Source organism: Aquarana catesbeiana, linkage group LG03 (assembly GCF_042186555.1).
Source record: "Aquarana catesbeiana isolate 2022-GZ linkage group LG03, ASM4218655v1, whole genome shotgun sequence".
Lineage (NCBI taxonomy): Eukaryota > Metazoa > Chordata > Amphibia > Anura > Ranidae > Aquarana > Aquarana catesbeiana.
Window position 1 is genome coordinate 193,786,854 of NC_133326.1, and position 22,803 is coordinate 193,809,656.

Below are 22,803 nucleotides of genomic sequence, written 5' to 3' on the forward strand. Positions count from 1 at the left end.
CTTTTTGGGGATGTCTCTACCAGCTTTGCAAATCTAGAGAGTGAAATTTTTGCCCATTCTTCTTTGCAAAATAGCTCTAGCTCTGTTAGATTGGATAGAGAGCATCTGTGAATGGCAATTTCAAGTCTTGCCACAGATTCTCAATCGGATTTAGGTCTGGACATTGACTGGGCCATTCTAACACACACATATGCTTTGATCTAAACCATTCCATTGTAGCTCTGGCTGTATGTTTAGGGTTGTTGTCCTGCTGGAAGGTGAACCTCAGCCCCAGTCTCAAGTCTTTTGCAGACTCTAATGCCGTGTACACACGGGCGGACTTTTCAACCGGACTGGTCCGACGGACCGAATCCGGCGGACAAACCGACAGTGTGTGGGCTCCATCGGACCTCCAGCAGACTCGAGTTCGGTCGAAAAATCCGCTCATCTGTATGCTAGTCCGATGGACGAAAACCCACTCTAGGGCAGCTATTGGCTACCGGCTATCAACTTCCTTATTTTAGTCCAGTCGAATGTCATCACGTACGAATCCGTCGGACTTTGGTGTGATCGTGTGTAGGCACGTCCGTTCAAATGTCCATCCGTAAGTCCGTCGGACCAGTCCGGTCGAAAAGTCTGCCTGTGTGTACGCGGCATAACAGGTTTTCTTCTAAGATTGTCCTGTATTTGGCTCCACCCATCTTCCCATTAACTCTGACCAGCTTCCCCGTCCCTGCTGATGAAAAGCATCCACACAACATGCTGCTGCCACCGACATGTTTCACGGTGGGGATGGTGTGTTCAGGGTGATGTATAGTGTTCGTTTTTCTGCCACACAAAGCGTTTTGCTTTTAGGCCAAAAAGTTCCATTTTGGTCTCATCTGACCAGAGCACCTTCTTCCACATGTTTGCTGTGTCCCCCCCACATGGCTTCTTGCAAACTGCATACGGGACTTCTTATGGCTTTCTTTCAACAATTGCTTTCGTCTGGCCACTCCTCCATAAAGGCCAGATTTGTGGCGTGCATGACTAATAGTTGTCCCGTGGACAGATTCTCCCATCTAAGCTGTGGATCTCTGCAGCTCCTCCAGAGTTACCATAGGCCTCTTGGCTTCTTCCCTGGTTAATGCCCTCCTTGCCGGCCTGTCAATTTAGGTGGACAGCCATGTCTTGGTAGGTTTGCAGTTGTGTCATACTCTTTCTATTTCCGGATTATGGATTAACCACTTGCCGACCGCCGCACGACTATATACGTCGACAGAGCGGCACGGGCAGGCAAAAGGACGTGTATGTACGTCCTTGCCTGCCCGCGGGTGGGGGGTCCGATCGGACCCCCCCCCGGTGCCTGCGGCGGTCGGCAAATCTCCCACGGCGATCGGAGGTGAGGGGGAGGCCATCCATTCGTGGCCCCCCCCTCGCGATCGCTCTCAGCCAATGGGATCATTTCCCTGCCTCTGTATTGTACACAGAGGCAGAGGAAATGATGTCATCTCTCCTCGGCTCGGTATTTTCCGTTCCGGGCCGAGGAGAGAAGACTGCAATGTAAGTGCACCAACACACTACACACACAGTAGAACATGCCAGGCACACTAAACACCCCGATCCCCCCCCCGATCGCCCCCCGATCCCCCCCCAATCACCCCCCCCCCCCTGTCACAAACTGACACCAAGCAGGTTTTTTTTTTTTTTTCTGATTACTGTATTGGTGTCAGTTTGTGACAGTTACAGTGTCAGGGCAGTGAGTGTTAGGCCCCCTGTAGGTCTAGGGTACCCCCCTAACCCCCCCTAATAAAGTTTTAACCCCTTGATCACCCCCTGTCACCAGTGTCGCTAAGCGATCATTTTTCTGATCGCTGTATTAGTGTCGCTGGTGATGCTAGTTAGGGACGTAAATATTTAGGTTCGCCGTCAGAGTTTTATAGCGACAGGGACCCCCATATACTATCTAATAAATGTTTTAACCCCTTGATTGCCCCCTAGTTAACCCTTTCACCACTGATCACTGTATAACCGTTACGGGTGACGCTGGTTAGTTTGTTTATTTTTTATAATGTCAGGGCACCCGCCGTTTATTACCGAATAAAGATTTAGCCCCCTGATCGCCTGGCGGTGATATGCGTCGCCCCAGGCAGCGTCAGATAAGCGCCAGTACCGCTAACACCCACGCACGCAGCATACGCCTCCCTTAGTGGTATAGTATCTGTACAGATCAATATCTGATCCGATCAGATCTATACTAGCGTCCCCAGCAGTTTAGGGTTCCCAAAAACACAGTGTTAGCGGGATCAGCCCAGATACCTGCTAGCACCTGCGTTTTGCCCCTCCGCCCAGCTCGGCCCAGCCCACCCAAGTGCAGTATCGATCGATCACTGTCACTTACAAAACACTAAACGCATAACTGCAGCGTTCGCAGAGTCAGGCCTGATCCCTGCGATCGCTAACAGTTTTTTTGGTAGCATTTTGGTGAAATGGCAAGCACCAGCCCCAGGCAGCGTCAGGTTAGTGCCAGTAGCGCTAACACCCACGCACGCACTGTACACCTCCCTTAGTGGTATAGTATCTGAACTGATCAATATCTGATCCGATCAGATCTATACTGGCGTCCCCAGCAGTTTAGGGTTCCCAAAAACGCAGTGTTAGCGGGATCAGCCCAGATACCTGCTAGCACCTGCGTTTTGCCCCTCCGCCCGGCCCAGCCCAGCCCACCCAAGTGCAGTATCGATCGATCACTGTCACTTACAAAACACTAAATGCATAACTGCAGCGTTCGCAGAGTCAGGCCTGATCCCTGCGATCGTTAACAGTTTTTTTGGTAGCGTTTTGGTGAACTGGCAAGCGCCAGCGGCCTAGTACACCCCGGTCGTAGTCAAACCAGCACTGCAGTAACACTTGGTGACGTGGCGAGTCCCATAAGTGCAGTTCAAGCTGGTGAGGTGGCAAGCACAAATAGTGTCCCGCTGCCACCAAGAAGACAAACACAGGCCCGTCATGCCCATAGTGCCCTTCCTGGTGCATTCGCCAATCCTAATTGGGAACCCACCACTTCTGCAGCGCCCGTACTTCCCCCATTCACATCCCCAACCAAATGCAGTCGGCTGCATGAGAGGCATTTTTATGTCCTCCCGAGTACCCCTACCCAACGAACCCCCCCAAAAAAGATGTTGTGTCTGCAGCAAGCGCGGATATAGGCGTGACACCCACTATTATTGTCCCTCCTGTCCTGACAATCCTGGTCTTTGCATTGGTGAATGTTTTGAACGCTACCATTCACTAGCTGAGTATTAGCGTAGGGTACAGCATTCCACAGACTAGGCACACTTTCACAGGGTCTCCCAAGATGCCATCGCATTTTGAGAGACCCGAACCTGGAACCGGTTACAGTTATAAAAGTTACAGTTACAAAAAAAGTGTAAAAAAAAAAAAAAAAAAAAAAACACAAACAAAAATATAAAATAAAAAATAATAGTTGTCGTTTTATTGTTCTCTCTCTCTTTATTCTCTCTCTATTGTTCTGCTCTTTTTTACTGTATTCTATTCTGCAATGTTTTATTGTTATTATGTTTTATCATGTTTGTTTTTCAGGTATGTAATTATTTATACTTTACCGTTTACTGTGCTTTATTGTTAACCATTTTTTTGTCTTCAGGTACAGCATTCACGACTTTGAGTGGTTATACCAGAATGATGCTTGCAGGTTTAGGTATCATCTTGGTATCATTCTTTTCAGCCAGCGGTCGGCTTTCATGTAGAAGCAATCCTAGCGGCTAATTAGCCTCTAGACTGCTTTTACAAGCAATGGGAAAGAATGCCCCCCCCCCCCACCGTCTTCCGTGTTTTTCTCTGGCTCTCCTGTCTCAACAGGGAACCTGAGAATGCAGCCGGTGATTCAGCCAGCTGACCATAGAGCTGATCAGAGACCAGAGTGGCTCCAAACATCTCTATGGCCTAAGAAACCGGAAGCTACGAGCATTTTATGACTTAGATTTCGCCGGATGTAAATAGCGCCATTGGGAAATTGGGAAAGCATTTTATCATACCTATCTTGGTGTGGTCAGATGCTTTGAGGGCAGAGGAGAAATCTAGGGTCTAATAGACCCCAATTTTTTCAAAAAAGAGTACCTGTCACTACCTATTGCTATCATAGGGGATATTTACATTCCCTGAGATAACAATAAAAATGATTAAAAAAAAAAAAAATGAAAGGAACAGTTTTAAAATAAGATAAAAAAGCAAAAAAATAATAAAGAAAAAAAAAAAAAAAAAAAAAAAAAAAGCACCCCTGTCCCCCCTGCTCTCGCGCTAAGGCGAACGCAAGCGTCGGTCTGGCATCAAATGTAAACAGCAATTGCACCATGCATGTGAGGTATCACCGCGACGGTCAGATCGAGGGCAGTAATTTTAGCAGTAGACCTCCTCTGTAAATCTAAAGTGGTAACCTGTAAAGGCTTTTAAAGGCTTTTAAAAATGTATTTATTTTGTTGTCACTGCACGTTTGTGCGCAATTGTAAAGCATGTCATGTTTGGTATCCATGTACTCGGCCTAAGATCATCTTTTTTATTTCATCAAACATTTGGGCAATATAGTGTGTTTTAGTGCATTAAAATGTAAAAAAGTGTGTTTTTTCCCCAAAAAATGCGTTTGAAAAATCGCTGCGCAAATACTGTGTGAAAAAAAAAAATTAAACACCCACCATTTTAATCTGTAGGGCATTTGCTTTAAAAAAATATATAATGTGTGGGGGTTCAAAGTAATTTTCTTGCAAAAAAAAATAATTTTTTCATGTAATCAAAAAGTGTCAGAAAGGGCTTTGTCTTCAAGTGGTTAGAAGAGTGGATGATGTGTGACATAAGCTTCTAAATGTTGTGCATAAAATGCCAGGACAGTTCAAACCCCCCCCAAATGACCCCATTTTGGAAAGTAGACACCCCAAGCTATTTGCTGAGAGGCATGTCGAGTCCATGGAATATTTTATATTGTGACACAAGTTGCGGGAAAGAGACAAATTATTATTTTTTTTTTTTTTTTTTGCACAAAGTTGTCACTAAATGATATATTGCTTAAACATGCAATGGGAATATGTGAAATTACACCCCAAAATACATTCTGTTGCTTCTCCTGAGTACGGGGATACCACATGTGTGAGACTTTTTGGGAGCCTAGCCACGTATGGGACCCCGAAAACCAAGCACCGCCTTCAGGCTTTCTAAGGGCGTAAATTTTTGATTTCACTCTTCACTGCCTATCACAGTCTCGGAGGCCATGGAATGCCCAGGTGGCACAAACCCCCCCCAAATGACCCCATTTTGGAAAGTAGACACCCCAAGCTATTTGCTGAGAGGTATAGTGAGTATTTTGCAGACCTCACTTTTTGTCACAAAGTTTTGAAAATTAAAAAAAGAAAAAAAAAATTTTTTTTTTTGTCTTTCTTCATTTTCAAAAACAAATGAGAGCTGCAAAATACTCACCATGCCTCTCAGCAAATAGCTTGGGGTGTCTACTTTCCAAAATGGGGTCATTTGGGGGGGGTTTGTGCCACCTGGGCATTCCATGGCCTCCGAAACTGTGATAGGCAGTGAAGAGTGAAATCAAAAATGTACACCCTTAGAAATCCTGAAGGCGGTGATTGGTTTTCGGGGTCCCGTACGCGGCTAGGCTCCTAAAAAGTCCCACACATGTGGTATCCCCGTACTCAAGAGAAGCAGCAGAATGTATTTTGGGGTGCAATTCCACATATGCCCATGACCTGTGTGAGCAATATATCATTTAGTGACAACTTTGTGAAAAAAAAAAATAAAAAAATAAATAAATTGTCACTTTCCCGCAACTTGTGTCAAAATATAAAATATTCCATGGACTCAACATGCCTCTCAGCAAATAGCTTGGGGTGTCTACTTTCCAAAATGGGGTCATTTGGGGGGGGTTTGTGCCATCTGGGCATTTTATGGCCTTCAAAACTGTGATAGGTAGTGAGGAGTAAAATCAAAAATGTACGCCCTTAGAAATCCTGAAGGCAGTGATTGGTTTTCGGGGCCCCGTATGCGGCTAGGCTCCCAAAAAGTCCCACACATGTGGTATCCCCATACTCAGGAGAAGCAGCTAAATGTATTTTGGGGTGCAATTCCACATATGCCCATGGCCTGTGTGAGCAATATATCATTTAGTGACAACTTTTTGTAATTTTTTTTTTTTTTTTTTTTTTTTTTCATTATTCAATCACTTGGGACAAAAAAAATGAATATTCAATGGGCTCAACATGCCTCTCAGCAATTTCCTTGGGGTGTCTACTTTCCAAAATGGGGTCATTTGTGGGGGTTTTGTACTGCCCTGTCATTTTAGCACCTCAAGAAATGACATAGGCAGTCATAAATTAAAGACTGTGTAAATTCCAGAAAATGTACCCTAGTTTGTAGGCGCTATAACTTTTGCGCAAACCAATAAATATACACTTATTGACATTTTTTTTACCAAAGACATGTGGCCAAATACATTTTGGCCTAAATGTATGACTAAAATTGAGTTTATTGGATTTTTTTTAGAACAAAAAGTAGAAAATATCATTTTTTTTCAAAATTTTCGGTCTTTTTCCGTGTATAGCGCAAAAAAAAACGGCAGAGGTGATCAAATACCATCAAAAGAAAGCTCTATTTGTGGGAAGAAAAGGACGCAAATTTCGTTTGGTTACAGCATTGCATGACCGCGCAATTAGCAGTTAAAGCGACGCAGTGCCAAGTTGTAAAAAGTGCTCTGGTCAGGAAGGGGGTAAATCCTTCCGGGGCTGAAGTGGTTAAACAGTGCTCTGTGAGATGTTCAAAGCTTGGGATATTTTTTTTATAAACTAACCCTGCTTTAAACTTCTCCACAACTTTATCCCTGACCTGTCTGGTGTGTTCCTTGACCTTTGTGATGCTGTTTGTTCACTAAGGTTCTCTAACAAACCTCTGAGGGATTCACAGAACAGCTGTATTTATACAAAGATTCAATTACACACAGGTGGACTCTAATTACTAATTCTGAAGGCAATTGGTTCCACTAGATTTTAATTAGGAGTATCAGAGTAAAGGGGTCTGAATACTAATGCACACCACACTTTTCAGATATTTATTTGTAAAAAAAGATTTGAAAACCATTTATAATTTTCCTTCCACTTCACAATTATGTGCCACTTTGTGTTGGTCTATCACATAAAATCCCAATAAAAAACACATTTAAGTTTTTGGTTGTAACATGACAAAATGTTTAAAATTTTAAGGGGTATGAATACTTTTTCAAGGCACTGTATCTAACAGGTTTAAAATGCAGCCTCTGAAGGACTGAAGAACTCTGGGCAAAAAAAAATTAAAAGAATTCTTCCATGCAGTGGGGCTGTGCCTGCACTGAATGGGTTAACTGCTTGTTTTGTCTCTTGCGTCTGGTGTAATAACTTTGCACATGTAGGTAAGGAAAGATTTTTCCACTGTTAGAGCTTGGGTGGTGATTCACAAAGACAAGGAAGTTCTTATTTGCCTGGATAGGAGCATGGCTATATTCAGGGGGAGAGCCTGCGTTTTCCAGGCTGACAGAATGTTTTGCTGGAAAGTTCTTGAGTGGAAATGAGTGAAAAGTACTGTCTCGGAGGAGGGAACCATTAGACCCAGAACTCTCATAGCGAATCTCACTGTGGGATTTCTGTTGGATCTTAGTTGTTGAGACCTTATAGAGAGAAATTTCTTTTTTGGAAGTAAAGACTTTTGCTTGGGATGTATCCAGGATCAGACCCAAGTTTTTTAGGTGAAGACTGGGGTACAGATTTGTTGAAATTGATCACCCAGTTTTAGACCTGGAGCAGCTGAATTGTCTTTTGACAATTTGACATGTATCAAGGCATCTAGGCAAAAAAGAAGAGAAGGCAGCAATTTTTGTAATTGCTCTGAATTAGCACATTCCTGAAAAACAAGGTCATATTGGTTATTCATTGTTCTAGTCCAGTTTGAAACACATAAATAGCAGCGAGAACTGGTTGCAGCGCTGGGCCTGCCAAGTTAAAAAGAGAACTTTTTTAAGCATCTCAAATTTTTGATTAGCAGAATCTTTGAAAGGAGATGTTCAATAGGTACAGTGGGATGTTTTAGAACAGAGATGGCAGGTTCTACCACAGGAATAGCAAATTTCTTTGCAAATTCTTTTCCCACTCTGTATTTTTCAGCAAAGATTTTAGGGGGGAGTGAAAATCCTTTCAGGACTGACCCAATCATTATATACTGCACATACTATCTGTTCATGAACAGAAACAGTTTTCAAAGTTTTTGTACATCTCTTTGTGCCCAAAGGAGCATGGCGAGATGGAAGAAAGTAAATTTACACAATGCCAAGGCTTTTGCCGACAGAAGCAATGAGCTTATCAATGTTAGCTAGCATGTTGCGTGACACTCCTTCAATTTAGTGGCTACGTGGGGGAGAGTAATCTTCTGCAGCTGCCTCCAACATTCCCCAGTAACATTCTTGTTTTCTTCTGATTTTGGGGCGTCCATCACAGGCATACCCAATCTGGTTGAGAAATGAAAGTAGGAGAAAAGGCAGGGCATTTATGAGCCCTGGACATAGGTGGTTTTATTAAGACCATAATCTGTCCAAGGAATTGTGACACAGATGCAGAAAATTCATGCCTGAACTAGAACTAGATATGGATGCTGGTCTCTGCTACAGCTCCAAGTGAAGGCATTCCCCTGTGGGTAATCACAGAGCAGAGTGTGGGAAATGGGGTATGCATGTTCAGTAGTAATACATGGTAACCCAGGTCTAAAGTGCCCTGCAGCGAATGCACATGGCAAACGGTGGGAGGGAATGCCTGAGTTCCCTTATAAGAACTCTAGGCAGAAGCGGTGTTAAAGTGTGTGACCAGTGATATGATGAAACATCTGGTCATTCACCCAAGACTGAGCTCGGAGTTGTTGAATTTTAATAGTCAGATACAAGGTGAACCAGTCTTACCTGTTTATGACACTGGACTGCAAATAAAGTCCAGGCTTCATCCATCATGGTGGGCATACCCCCAAAAAGGCCTTCAGGGACTGGGTTCCATTGTGATGGACCACGGCCCTGGACCTGTACCTGTACAGGACCCTGTTGCTAACTCAAACATTGCACCTAGTGCCAAAGTGAGCGCCTGCAAACGAGAAGGGGTCCATCACTGAGTAACAGAACAGGGCATAATACACACTCCCTGTGTATTTCAATGAATTTTTTAAGGTGTTGACAATTGACCAGTTATCTTTAGGTTGATATAAATAACAAGCTAATCAAAAAAGGCAGTGTAAGGCTAGGGTTACACTTGTGCGATTTCCCTGTGGCTGCATTGCTCATGCACAGCAGCCCATTCATTTGAATGGACTGCTGTATCCACTGCACCTTTTTTAGAAAAAGCGGCCGCAGGGAAACCGCATAGTGCAGGGCGGTTTCTAGTGCAGGAAAACTGCTCTGCGATTTCCAGTGCATGTGGGTGCCACTAGGATTAATTGTACACACATCTCCTGAGTGGCAGCTCATTTTTCTGTGCGGGGGTGATTGTGGCTGCAGGAACAGGAGCGTTCCCGCAGCAGCAACCACCCTAAAGAGTAATGCATATTTACAAACTGCAGCAACAAATAAGCAAACAATCAGATTATCCAAAGCATAGCTGTATATTTCCTTACAAAATTACACAGACTCTGGGTGCTAAAAATACCAATACGACAATTCTTACAATTTTTTTTTTTTTTTTTTTTTATGGCTGGTAAGCAATCTCAAGCACTAGTTGCAAATACCATGGATTGGCAGCAGGCTGCAGAGTGGATCAAAGGTATCTGGGTGGGAGCAGTGGTATACAGTCAGCAGGGAGTGCGAGTTATGATGAGCTTCTGGATTATGTGAAATGGATTAATATTTTTGCCCTACTGTACATAGGTGGTTTGATGGCAATTTCTGTACTAGGAAGACTTAGTGAAAAGGAAATGTAAGATATTGTGACTGCATTTTTTCTAGGATAGTAATTCAATGTTTTCAGTTGTTCAGTTGAGCTTTAGAATTAGTAGTGAAGTTGGGATAATTACTGCGCTAAACCCAAAAGCGGTTCGGATGTCAAGCAGCTGCATAAAAATGTGACAAACATATATAGAATCGGAAAGGTAAATATTGCAGCGCTAACCAAGCAAATACATAAATGAAGGGGGTGGTGGAGAAAAATAATGCAACAAATCAGAAATACAAAGTGTCCAATAAATGTACATAAACTCAGTGAATGAGTAACCAAACACCAGGGGGCCCTGGAAAATGTGAAAAAATATATATACAGGTGTATGGGTTATAGTCCAATCAAGGCTGATCTTCTAGTGAAGAGTGGTGAAGACCCGAACACTGTTAAGCTGGCCATACACCATACAATTTTCTTATTCAATTTTCTTTAGATTTACCTTCAACTGTGTAATAGAATGGCCTGCCTGATTGCATGCAAATTGAAAGTGTTTAGGTTTAAACTCCTATTAGATATTTTTGGTAAATCTAAAGGAAAGTTGCACAAGAAAATTGTATAATGTATGGCCGGCCTTAGATATGGTGGACATCAAAGATATTGCATCATCAATAATAAAGAAGTGCGTGTGCCCTTACCGGAATGGGTGGACTCCTATGTCAGCGACATGGGAGTCATACAGACATGGTGCCACAAATGGCCAAAGTATGGAGCTCAGCAGGGTCCAGGACTTCCAGGGTGGGATCCAGAAAAGAGACGCTGTTGAAGATCTATTGGTCGAAAAGTCGAAAGATTCTTTAGGCTTATCGCTCTCCACATTGCCCAGTTTTTATTTTTGTGATCACTTTTATACTTATATGCTGGTTTTTAGAAATAAAATACCATCTTTTTTGATCTACACCATGTGGAAGCATTTTCTTTTTCCACATAATGCTTCGCTGAGAGTGGCTCCACAGTCCTGTTGATCCTACCATCAAGATCCAGTTTGATGCACCAAGGATTTGAGGTTTTCTGTGTCTTTTCTGGATCCCACCCTGGAAGTCCTGGACCCTGCTGAGCTCCATACTTTGGCCATTTGTGGCACCATGTCTGTATGACTCCATGTCGCTGACATAGGAGTCCACCCATTCCGGTAAGGGCACACGCACTTCTTTATTATTGATGATGCAATATCTTTGATGTCCACGAAATCTAACAGTGTTCGGGTCTTCACCACCCTTCACTAGAAGATCAGCCTTGATTGTACTATAACCCACACACCTGTATATATAGTTTCACATTTTCCAGGCCCCCCTGGTGTTTGGTTACTCATTCACTGAGTTTATGTACATTTATTGGACACTTTGTATTTCTGATATGTTGCATTATTTTTCTCCACCACCCCTTTCATTTATTTATTTGCTTGGTTAGTGCTGCAATATTTACCTTTCTGAGCTTTAGAATTAGTATGTTCTCCATAATCTAAATGATAGTTCAAGCTGAAATCATTTCTAAAGAGAAAAATTTTGCAACAAGAATAGATAGCTTCTTTTAAAATACTTATTCATTCCTTGAATCTAGCACCAGGCATGGTGATAAATAGGAGGTTATGGCACTGGCCATTGTAAAATAGGATCCACAGAGATGAAGTGGGTATAATACATAAAACTTAAACGAGGGTATTTTATCATATACATTTGTTTATTATGTCATCATGCAAAAGCATGGTGGGTAAGTGATTGTGCTTGCTCTGCAGCTTTGTATCTTTTGTTTGAATCCATCCTGGAATACAAATACATATTCTGTGTTTGCACAGCTTTACTTCCACTTTCCAAAAACATACTTTTAGGTTAACAGTCATCAAAACTTTAGCCTGTGAACTGATCCGGGGAAGAAGGGTGTCAATGGTTATATGTAAACCAGCACTAGGGGATGCTTGAATATTGAAAATGAAAAATGTCAGATAATTACATGTGAACTATTATTGCCTTTTTTGTTGTTTTTGTCAAGCTTTCACTGCTGTTTGTGTCCTTACTGGGGCCATTTTCACACATTAGAACAGAAGTGAATAGAATTTCTGTAATAAGATCTGAACAACATTAAAAGTAGGTTTCTAAGCTGTATTTATGGCTGCCTATGTTGAGCAGATGCTCTTGTTCAGTATGTTCACCAGACAGAAGAAGATGGCTTGACTAGAAAATAAATAGTATCCTAACATATTAATGGCTTACCTTCCTCAGCTTTTGCTTGAAGATCAGACAGTAGAATTTTTTTGTGCTCTTGGCCATCATCAAAGCTGTACAATGCCCATTTTTTCAGCAATGTTTCACATTCTCCAGAAATATCAGTTTCCAGCAAACCTGGAAACCATTCCTCCATAAGAGAATCAATATGATCCACAACGTGTCCCAGTAAAATACAACCTAAAAATAAAGATACAGATTTAAATATCACACCAGCTTATAAAGAAAAGATTTCTTAAGACCACAGTGATTGGATTTAGGTGACTGAGTTGTCCATGTGGCTATAAATGCTGGGGTATGTTTCATTTGAGATGAGGAAGCCACTTAAAGTCTTCAACATACCGGAACCAGTCCCGTTTAATGTTACTATTCCTAGTTATACCATGACCTGTATAATTGAAAATCTTCACAAAGATAACTCAGTAGATGTGCTCAATGAAAATATATAATACTTTCTCTTAAAGAGATACTAAACAGAGATGTGTCATTTGTCATAATTCATTCACATAAAAACAAAATACAGTGACATGATATGATTTATCTCAAAATTCTCTATGTACTATTTCTGCAGCACTGTTGTGTGGTCACATGACCTTTCAGGTTCTTTGGCATTTGCAGGGAAGATCCATGAGAGGGGCTTCTATTACTCTGCTGATATATGCTATCTACTGTGTGAGTCTGTGTATGACCAGCCCTGATTGGTGCTGTGCCCGTCACATGACCAAAAAAAAAAAAGAAGGAGCAATTTTAATTAGAATATAAATATCAAATAACTGTTTTACGGCACCCAATAAATCTTTTTTGAACATCAAATAGGTATTTTTGTACATTAACATGGTGTAGAGGGAGTAAAAGATGATTGACACTAACTTTCAGACCACATCTGCATTCAAGGCTCTTTTTTTTACTTTACAGGTATTAGCAATTACGTGAGATATATTTAATACTGATTTGTATTAAAACTAAGCTTTTTTGTGCGTTTCTTAGTGAATGCAATTAACTACTTAAGGACCGCCTCACGCCGATGTACATCGGCAAGGCGGCACGGGCAGGCAAAATCACGTACATACACGTGATTTGCCTCCCGCGGGTGGGGGGCCCCCGGTGCCCGAGGCAGTCCTCTTTTGTCCCCCGGCGATCGGAGGTGAGGGGGAGGCCATCCGTTCGTGGCCCCCCCCCTCACGATCGCCGCTGGCCAATGGGAACATTCCTTTGCTGCTGTATGCTAAACAGCAGCAAAGGAAATTATGTCATCTCTCCTCGGCTCGGTATTTTCCGTTCTGGCGCCGAGGAGAGAAGACATCAATGTGAGTGCACAAACACTACACACACACAGTAGAACATGCCAGGCACACAAAACACCCCCTATCCCCCCCGATCACCCCTCCCCCCCGTCACAAATTGACACCAAGCAGTTTTTTTTTTTTTTTTTCCCGATTACTGCATGGTGTCAGTTTGTGACAGTTACTGTGGTGGGACAGTTACTGTTAGCCCCCTTTAGGTCTAGGGTACCCCCCTAACCCCCCCTAATAAAGTTTTAACCCCTTGATCACCCCCCATCACCAGTGTCATACAGCGATCATTTTTCTGATCACTGTATTAGTGTCGCTGGTGACGCTAGTTAGGGAGGTAAATATTTAGGTTCGCCGTCAGCGTTTTATAGCGACAGGGACCCCCATATACTACCTAATAAATGTTTTAACCCCTTGATTGCCCCCTAGTTAACCCTTTCACCACTGATCACCGTATAAGTGTTACGGGTGGCGCTGGTTAGTTCGTTAATTTTTTTATATTTTTAATAGTGTCAGGGCACCCGCCGTTTATTACCGAATAAAGGTTTAGCCCCCTGATCGCCCGGCGGTGATATGCGTCACCCCAGGCAGCGTCATATTAGCGCCAGTACCGCTAACACCCGCGCACGCAGCATACGCCTCCCTTAGTGGTATAGTATCTGAACGGATCAATATCTGATCCGATCAGATCTATACTAGCGTCCCCAGCAGTTTAGGGTTCCCAAAAAGGCAGTGTTAGTGGGATCAGCCCAGATACCTGCTAGCACCTGCGTTTTGCCCCTCCGCCCGGCCTAGCCCAGCCAAGCCCACCCAAGTGCAGTATCGATCGATCACTGTCACTTACAAAACACTAAACGCATAACTGCAGCGTTCACAGAGTCAGGCCTGATCCCTGCGATCGCTAACAGTTTTTTTGGTAGCATTTTGGTGAACTGGCAAGCACCAGCCCCAAGCAGCGTCAGGTTAGCGCCAGTACCGCTAACACCCACGCACGCACCGTACACCTCCCTTAGTGGTATAGTATCTGAACGGATCAATATCTGATCCGATCAGATCTAAACTAGCGTCCCCAGCAGTTTAGGGTTCCCAAAAACGCAGCGTTAGCGGGATCAGCCCAGATACCTGCTAGCACCTGCGTTTTGCCCCTCCGCCCGGCCCAGCCCAGCCCACCCAAGTGCAGTATCGATCGATCACCGACACTTACAAAACACTAAATGCATAACTGCAGCGTTCGCAGAGTCAGGCCTGATCCCTGCGATCGCTAACAGTTTTTTTGGTAGCATTTTGGTGAACTGGCAAGCACCAGCCCCAGGCAGCATCAGGTTAGCGCCAGTACCGCTAACACCCACGCACACAGCATACACCTCCCTTAGTAGTATAGTATCTGATCGGATCAATATCTGATCCAATCAGATCTATACTAGCATCCCCAGCAGTTTAGGGTTCCCAAAAACGCAGTGTTAGTGAGATCAGCCCAGATACCTGCTAGCACCTGCGTTTTGCCCCTCCGCCCGGCCCAGCCCACCCAAGTGCAGTATCGATCGATCACTGTCACTTACAAAACACTAAACACATAACTGCAGCGTTCGCAGAGTCAGGCCTGATCCCTGCGATCGCTAACAGTTTTTTTGGTAGCATTTTGGTGAACTGGCAAGCACCAGCGGCCTAGTAAACTCCGGTCGTAGTCAAACCAGCGCTGCAGTAACACTTGGTGACGTGGCGAGTCCCATAAGTGCAGTTCAAGCTGGTGAGGTGGCAAGCACAAGTAGTGTCCCGCTGCCACCAAAAAGACAAACACATGCCCGTCGTGCCCATAATGCCCTTCCTGCTGCATTCGCCAATCCTAATTGGGAACCCACCACTTCTGCAGCGCCCGTACTTCCCCCATTCACATCCCCAAACAAATGCAGTCGGCTGCATAAAAGGCATTTTCTTTATGTCCTCCCGAGTACCCCTACCCAACGAACCCCCCCAAAAAAGATGTCGTGTCTGCAGCAAGCGCGGATATAGGCGTGACACCCCCTATTATTGTCCCTCCTGTCCTGACAATCCTGGTCTTTGCATTGGTGAATGTTTTGAACGCTACCATTCACTAATTGAGTATTAGCGTAGGGTACAGCATTGCACAGACTAGGCACACTTTCACAGGGTCTCCCAAGATGCCATCGCATTTTGAGAGACCCGAACCTGGAACCGGTTACAGTTATAAAAGTTAGTTACAAAAAAAGTGTAAAAAAAAAAAAAAAAAAAAATATATAAAATAAAAAAAAATAGTTGTCGTTTTATTGTTCTCTCTCTCTCTATTCTCTCTCTATTGTTCTGCTCTTTTTTACTGTATTCTATTCTGCAATGTTTTATTGTTATTATGTTTTATCATGTTTGTTTTTCAGGTATGCAATTTTTTATACGTTACCGTTTACTGTGCTTTATTGTTAACCATTTTTTTGTCTTCAGGTACGCCATTCACGACTTTGAGTGGTTATACCAGAATGATGCCTGCAGGTTTAGGTATCATCTTGGTATCATTCTTTTCAGCCAGCAGTCGGCTTTCATGTAAAAGCAATCGTAGCGGCTAATTAGCCTCTAGACTGCTTTTACAAGCCGTGGGAGGGAATGCCCCCCCCCATCTTCCGTGTTTTTCTCTGGCTCTCCTGGTTCAACAGGGAACCTGAGAATGCATCCGGTGATTCAGCCAGCTGACCATAGAGCTGATCAGAGACCAGAGTGGCTCCAAACATCTCTATGGCCTAAGAAACCAGAAGCTACGAGCATTTTATGACTTAGATTTCGCCGGATGTAAATAGCGCCATTGGGAAATTGGGGAAGCATTTTATCACACCGATCTTGGTGTGGTCAGATGCTTTGAGGGCAGAGGAGAGATCTAGGGTCTAATAGACCCCAATTTTTTCAAAAAAGAGTACCTGTCACTACCTATTGCTATCATAGGGGATATTTACATTCCCCGAGATAACAATAAAAATGATTAAAAAAAAAAAAAAAAAATAAAAGGAACAGTTTAAAAATAAGATAAAAAAGCAAAAAAATAATAAAGAAAAAAAAAAAAAAGCACCCCTGTCGCCCCCTGCTCTCGCACTAAGGCGAACGCAAGCGGTGGTCTGTCGTCAAACGTAAACACAATTGCACCATGCATGTGAGGTATCACCGCGAAGGTCAGATCGAGGGCAGCAATTTTTGCAGTAGACCTCCTCTGTAAATCTAAAGTGGTAACCTGTAACGGTTTTTAAAGGCTTTTAAAAATGTATTTATTTTGTTGCCACTGCAGGTTTGTGCGCAATTGTAAAGCATGTCATGTTTGGTATCCATGTACTCGGCCTAAGATCATCTTTTTTATTTCATCAAACATTTGGGCAATATAGTGTGTTTTAGTGCATTAAAATTTAAAAAAGTGTGTTTTTTCCCCAAAAAATGCGTTTGAAAAATCACTGCGCAAATACTGTGTGAAAAAAAAAAAAAATGAAACACCCACCATTTTAATCTGTAGGGCATTTGCTTTAAAAAAATATATAATGTTTGGGGGTTCAAAGTAATTTTCTTGCAAAAAAAATAACTTTTTCATGCAAACAAAAAGTGTCAGAAAGGGCTTTGTCTTCAAGTGGTTAGAAGAGTGGGTGATGTGTGACATAAGCTTCTAGATGTTGTGCATAAAATGCCAGGACAGTTCAAAACACCCCAAATGACCCCATTTTGGAAAGTAGACACCCCAAGCTATTTGCTGAGAGTCATGTCGAGTCCATGGAATATTTTATATTGCGACACAAGTTGCGGGAAAGAGACACATTTTTTTTTTTTTTTTTTGCACAAAGTTGTCACTAAATGATATATTGCTCAAACATGCCATGGGAATATGTGAAATTACACCCCAAAATACATTCTGCTGCTTCTCCTGAGTACGGGGATATCACATGTGTGAGACTTTTTGGGAGCCTAGCCTCGTACGGGACCCCGAAAACCAAGCACCGCCTTCAGGCTTTCTAAGGGAGTGAATTTTTGATTTCACTCTTCACTGCCTATCACAGTTTCGGAGGCCATGGAATGCCCAGGTGGCACAAAACCCCCCCAAATTACCCCATTTTGGAAAGTAGACACCCAAAGCTATTTGCTGAGAGGTATAGTGAGTATTTTGCAGACCTCACCTTTTGTCACAAAGTTTTGAAAATTGAAAAAAGAAAAAAAAAAAATGTTTTTTCTTGTCTTTCTTCATTTTCAAAAACAAATGAGAGCTGCAAAATACTCACCATGCCTCTCAGCAAATAGCTTGGGGTGTCTACTTTCCAAAATGGGGTCATTTGGGGGGTTTTGTGCCACCTGGGCATTCCATGGCCTCCGAAACTGTGATAGGCAGTGAAGAGTGAAATCAAAAATTTACACCCTTAGAAATCCTGAAGGCGGTGATTGGTTTTCGGGGCCCCGTACGCGGCTAGGCTCCCAAAAAGTCCCACACATGTGGTATCCCCATATTCAGGAGAATCAGCTGAATGTATTTTGGGGTGCAATTCCACATAGGCCCATGGCCTGTGTGAGCAATATATCATTTAGTGACAACTTTTTGTAAAAAAATTTTTTTTTTTTTTTGTCATTATTCAATCACTTGGGACAAAAATAAATATTCAATGGGTTCAACATGCCTCTCAGCAATTTCCTTGGGGTGTCTACTTTCTAAAATGGGGTCATTTGGGGGGGGGTTTGTACTGCCCTGCCATTTTAGCACCTCAAGAAATGACATAGGCAGTCATAAACTAAAAGCTGTGTAAATTCCAGAAAATGTACCCTAGTTTGTAGACGCTATAACTTTTGCGCAAACCAATAAATATACGCTTATTGCCATTTTTTTTTACCAAAGACATGTGGCCGAATACATTTTGGCCTAAATGTATGACTAAAATTGAGTTTATTGGATTTTTTTTTATAACAAAAAGTAGAAAATATCATTTTTTTTCAAAATTTTTGGTCTTTTTCCGTTTATAGCGCAAAAAATAAAAACCGCAGAGGTGATCAAATACCATCAAAAGAAAGCTCTATTTGTGGGAAGAAAAGGACGCAAATTTCGTTTGGGTACAGCATTGCATGACCGCGCAATTAGCAGTTAAAGCGACGCAGGGCCAAATTGGAAAAAGACCTCTGGTCCTTAGGCAGCATAATGGTCCGGGGCTCAAGTGGTTAATCAGCATACTATAGCCCGCCCCCACAGTGTTTAGCAATATGAGGACATGGAGGAGAAGGGAGGGAGGAAGAGAGGGAAGTGTAATTTACCACTGTGTATATGCGCACATATGTGACTCTATAGTCACATGGGCTGCACAGATGAGAAAAAGGAGGCATTGAAGGGCTTAGAAGGGAACTGAAATTGCAGCATTCTCCGTAGAGGACACCAGCTGGTCTGCATAATTTCAGGCTGTAATGGGGACAAAGAGAAGATAGGAGGGGCAGCTGAATGCAGATATAACCAGGTATAGTTCACTCTACATAAAACAAATGCTTTAGTGGCTCTGTAAGTAGGAACACTCTGATATAGCATGTAATGAGAATGTTTCATAGTCTAGGTTCAATGACACTTTAAATCCAGATATATCTATTTAAATATCTTCATTCCATCAATATGCTGGTACATATCAGGTATTTAATAGATCCTTGATTTACCTTTCCTTCCAGATGGAACAGTGATTTTTAGAAAACTGTTTGGACTGCTGTTTAGACTTGCAGACTCAACTAAGCAGTAGGCTTCTGGTGACCAATTCAGATAGATACCCTGTCTCCAATACATTCTGTTGGGACGCTGTGCTCGCTCTATAGTTATACATGTCAAAACACAAAAGTTTGTTTGTTAATATGCCACTGTTGAATACTACATTTATGAAAAGCATCAATATTTTTTGCATATGCAATACTAGAGAATCACAGTTCATAATCACAGTTAAAAATGTAAACTTTATCTGCTGCAAGACTAAGTTAATTTGAAACAAGAGGTTCAGTAGTACTTTTACCAACATTGGCTGACCACCTCAATGTAGGATGTTCATGAGTAAAGCAGTATAATAGTTTGACTCTATCTGCAAGACCATATTTACAAATGTATGCTAACCATTTACAATTTTATTCATGTTAAATATAATTTTTACTCGTTTCCTCTATTTATAAACCTGGTACAGGCAATATCTCCTTTTGCATTTACAGTGTTTTTACTTGGTAAAAAAAATAGAAGTTAAGATTATAGTTACATAGTTAGTCTGGTTGAAAAAAGTCCCATCCAGTTCAACCAATACTAGGGCAAAAAAAAAATATACAATCCTATACCCACAGTTGATCCAGAGGAAGACAATAAACCCCAATAAAGCATGATTCAATTTGCTTCAACAGGGGAAAAAGTTCCTTCCTGATCCCCCAAGAAGCAATCAGATATTCCATTAATCAACTTTACCTATAAATGTTAGTATCCAGTTAAATTATTTGCATCTAGGAAAGAATCAAGGCCTTTCTTAAAACAATCTACTGAGCTGGCCAGAACCACCTCTTGAGGGAGTCTATTCCACATTTTCACAGCTCTTACTGTTTAGAAGCCTTTCCGTATTTGGAGATGAAATCTCTTTTCCTCCAGACATAAAAAGAGTGCCCCCCTTGTCCTCCTGTGATGACCTTAAAGTGAATAACTCAACAAGTTCACTATATGGACACTTATGTATTTATACAGTGCCTTGAAAAAGTATTCATATCCCTTTAAATTTTACACATTTTGTCATGTTACATCCAAAAATGTAAATGTATTTTATTGGGATTTTATGTGATAGACCAACACAAATTGGCACATAATTGAGAAGTGGAAGGAAAATGATAAATGGTTGTAATTTTTTTTACAAATAAATATCTGAAAAGTGTGGCACGCAGTTGTATTGAGCCCCCTAATCTGATACCCCTAACTAAAATCTAGAGAAACCAAATGCCTTCAGAAGCAAAAGCAAAACGCTGTGTGTGGCAGAAAACAAACACTGCACATCACCCTGAACACACCATCCCCACTGTGAAACGTGGTGGTGGCAGCATCATGTTGTGGGATGCTTTTCTTCAGCAGGGACAGGGAAGCTGGATGGAGCCAAATACAGGGCAATCTTAGAAGAAAACCTGTTAGAGTCTGCAAAAGACTTGAGACTGGGGCGGAGATTCATCTTCCAGCAGGACAACAACCCTAAACATACAGCCAGAGCTACAATGGAATGGTTTAGGTCAGGGATGTGCAATTAGCAGACCTCCAGCTGTTGCAGAACTACAACTCCCATGAGGCCTAGCAAGATTCTGACAGCCACAAGCATGACACCCAGAGGCAGAGGCATGATGGATCTTGTAGTTTTGCAACAGCTGGAGGTCCGCTAATTGCATATCCCTGGTTTAGATCAAAGCATATTCATGTGTTAGAATGGCCCAGTCAAAGTCCAGACCTAAATCCAATTGAGAATCTGTGGCAAGACTTGAAAATTGCTGTTCAGACGCTCTCTATCCAATCTGACAAAGCTAGAGCTATTTTGCAAAGAATGGGTAAAAATTTCACTCTCTAGATGTGCAAAGCTGGTAGAGACATATCCAAAAGACTTGCAGCTGTAACTGCAGCAAAAGGTGGTTCTACAAAGTATTGGCTCAGGGGGGATGAATACAAATGCACGCCACACAGTGCAGATGTTTGTAAAAAAAAATGAAAACCATTTATCATTTTCCTTCCACTTCACAAAAATCTCCTCTTCTCAAGAGAGAATAAATTCAGTTCAGCTAATCGTTCTTCATAGCTGAGCTCCTCCATGCCTCTTATTAGTTTGGTTGCTCTGCACTTTCTCCAGTTCCCCCGATATCCTTTTTATGAACTGGCGCCCAAAACTGAACTACATATTCCAGATAAGGTCTTACTAATGATCTGTACAGGGGCAAAATTATCTCTCTCTCTCTGCCATCCATGCCTTTATTATGTAAAAATGCAAGCGAAATCCATGAAAAGATCTGTGCTATTATAATCAATAGCACTCAAGGTGTGTGAAGAGTATGAAGAAATAGGAATACGGCCACCGACTATAATAGCACAGGATGTATCACACATTTACGGTTCAGTTACGGACTTCTGATTTTTTTTTTTTTTTTTTTCCCTGATCTGCATACACCTTTTTTGATCAGTGACTTTAAAAGTACTCAAGCCAGAAGATACACATTATAATCTAGCAATTAGCATTTTTAGAAGGAAATCAGCAATGGCTGCCCCCTTTTTTCACTATAGTTTACCTTTAAAGGATAAGTGCACTTTAAGACAAGGTGTTATTATCCTTTTTGCCCTGACCTAAACCAACGCCCCCCTCCCCCCCCATACAGACACGTACTTACCTTGATCTCACAACCACAACCTCTGGTGTTTGTCTACATTTAGCGCTGCAAGTCTCACTCTCCTGGTTATGCTTGCATGTTTCAACCTCACAGACATCTATTGGGCCGTCTCACTTTGTATCTTACCTTGGCACACAGCCCGATAGAATTTTATAGGGCTGTAATTGCACGAACAAGGCCAGTAGAGTGAGACCTATGGAGCTGCATGTAGGCAAACACTGGAGGCTGTGGCCATCAGATAGAGATAAGTATTCATCTATGAAGGGGGAGGATGGGTTGGATAAAGTCAGGGAAAAGAATTTCACTTTATCTTAAAGTGCACTTATCCTTTAATTAAATCACAATTTAGTAGAGGAAAAATTTATGTCCAATGTTTTAATGGGGTAAATGCCTATGGTTATATGTTAAATGTCCATGACCAAACAGCCATGACCAAAATAAGTAATGTTTGGGATACAAATAGAAACGACTAACCTCTGCCACACAACATGTATGAGGACACTTCAAGAAGTCTGGTAATGAGCCTAGACCAAAAACCCATAGGAAAGTACGACATCTCATACAGTCGTATGATGATTTCTGAATTTTCACAATGAGGCAGTTCTATTACAGGCCGGTGATCTGATAAACTATAAAAGAAATGACACCTTAAAACAGTTCTAAAGACATAGAAACCACACATGTCTGTCATCACATTTCCAACACAATTTATCTTTTAAGAGATTCATCTAAAGACATATCTAAACCCAAAAACAAAAAATATTATATATTACAGTTTACCAGTCCTGAGGTGCCTGCATTAGGAAGCCTTGTATTTTTCATTGTAAACATGGCTTCTTGTAACTGGGCAAGGTGCAGAGGCAGGTGGATGCTGTTACAATCTCCACTCTAGCCAATAAGAGGAAGCTTAATATTTATTGATACAAATTCAAGGCTTCCTCTGAATGGTTGAGA

The 22,803-nt window shown here is 42.1% G+C and overlaps 1 protein-coding gene across 4 annotated transcripts in view; it reads right to left on the reverse strand.

Moving 5' to 3' along the window:
- The window catches only part of LRRK2 (leucine rich repeat kinase 2), a 546,702-nt gene that overhangs the window by 121,080 nt on the left and 402,819 nt on the right, over window positions 1-22,803 (reverse strand). For all 4 annotated transcript variants that reach the window (XM_073619682.1, XM_073619683.1, XM_073619681.1 and 1 more), the window contains 3 exons: window positions 22,324-22,478; window positions 19,135-19,281; window positions 12,173-12,364 (listed from right to left, as the gene is read on the reverse strand). In XM_073619682.1, coding sequence (XP_073475783.1) covers window positions 12,173-12,364; window positions 19,135-19,281; window positions 22,324-22,478 — 494 coding nt within the window. The remainder of the gene's footprint in view (window positions 1-12,172; window positions 12,365-19,134; window positions 19,282-22,323; window positions 22,479-22,803) is intronic.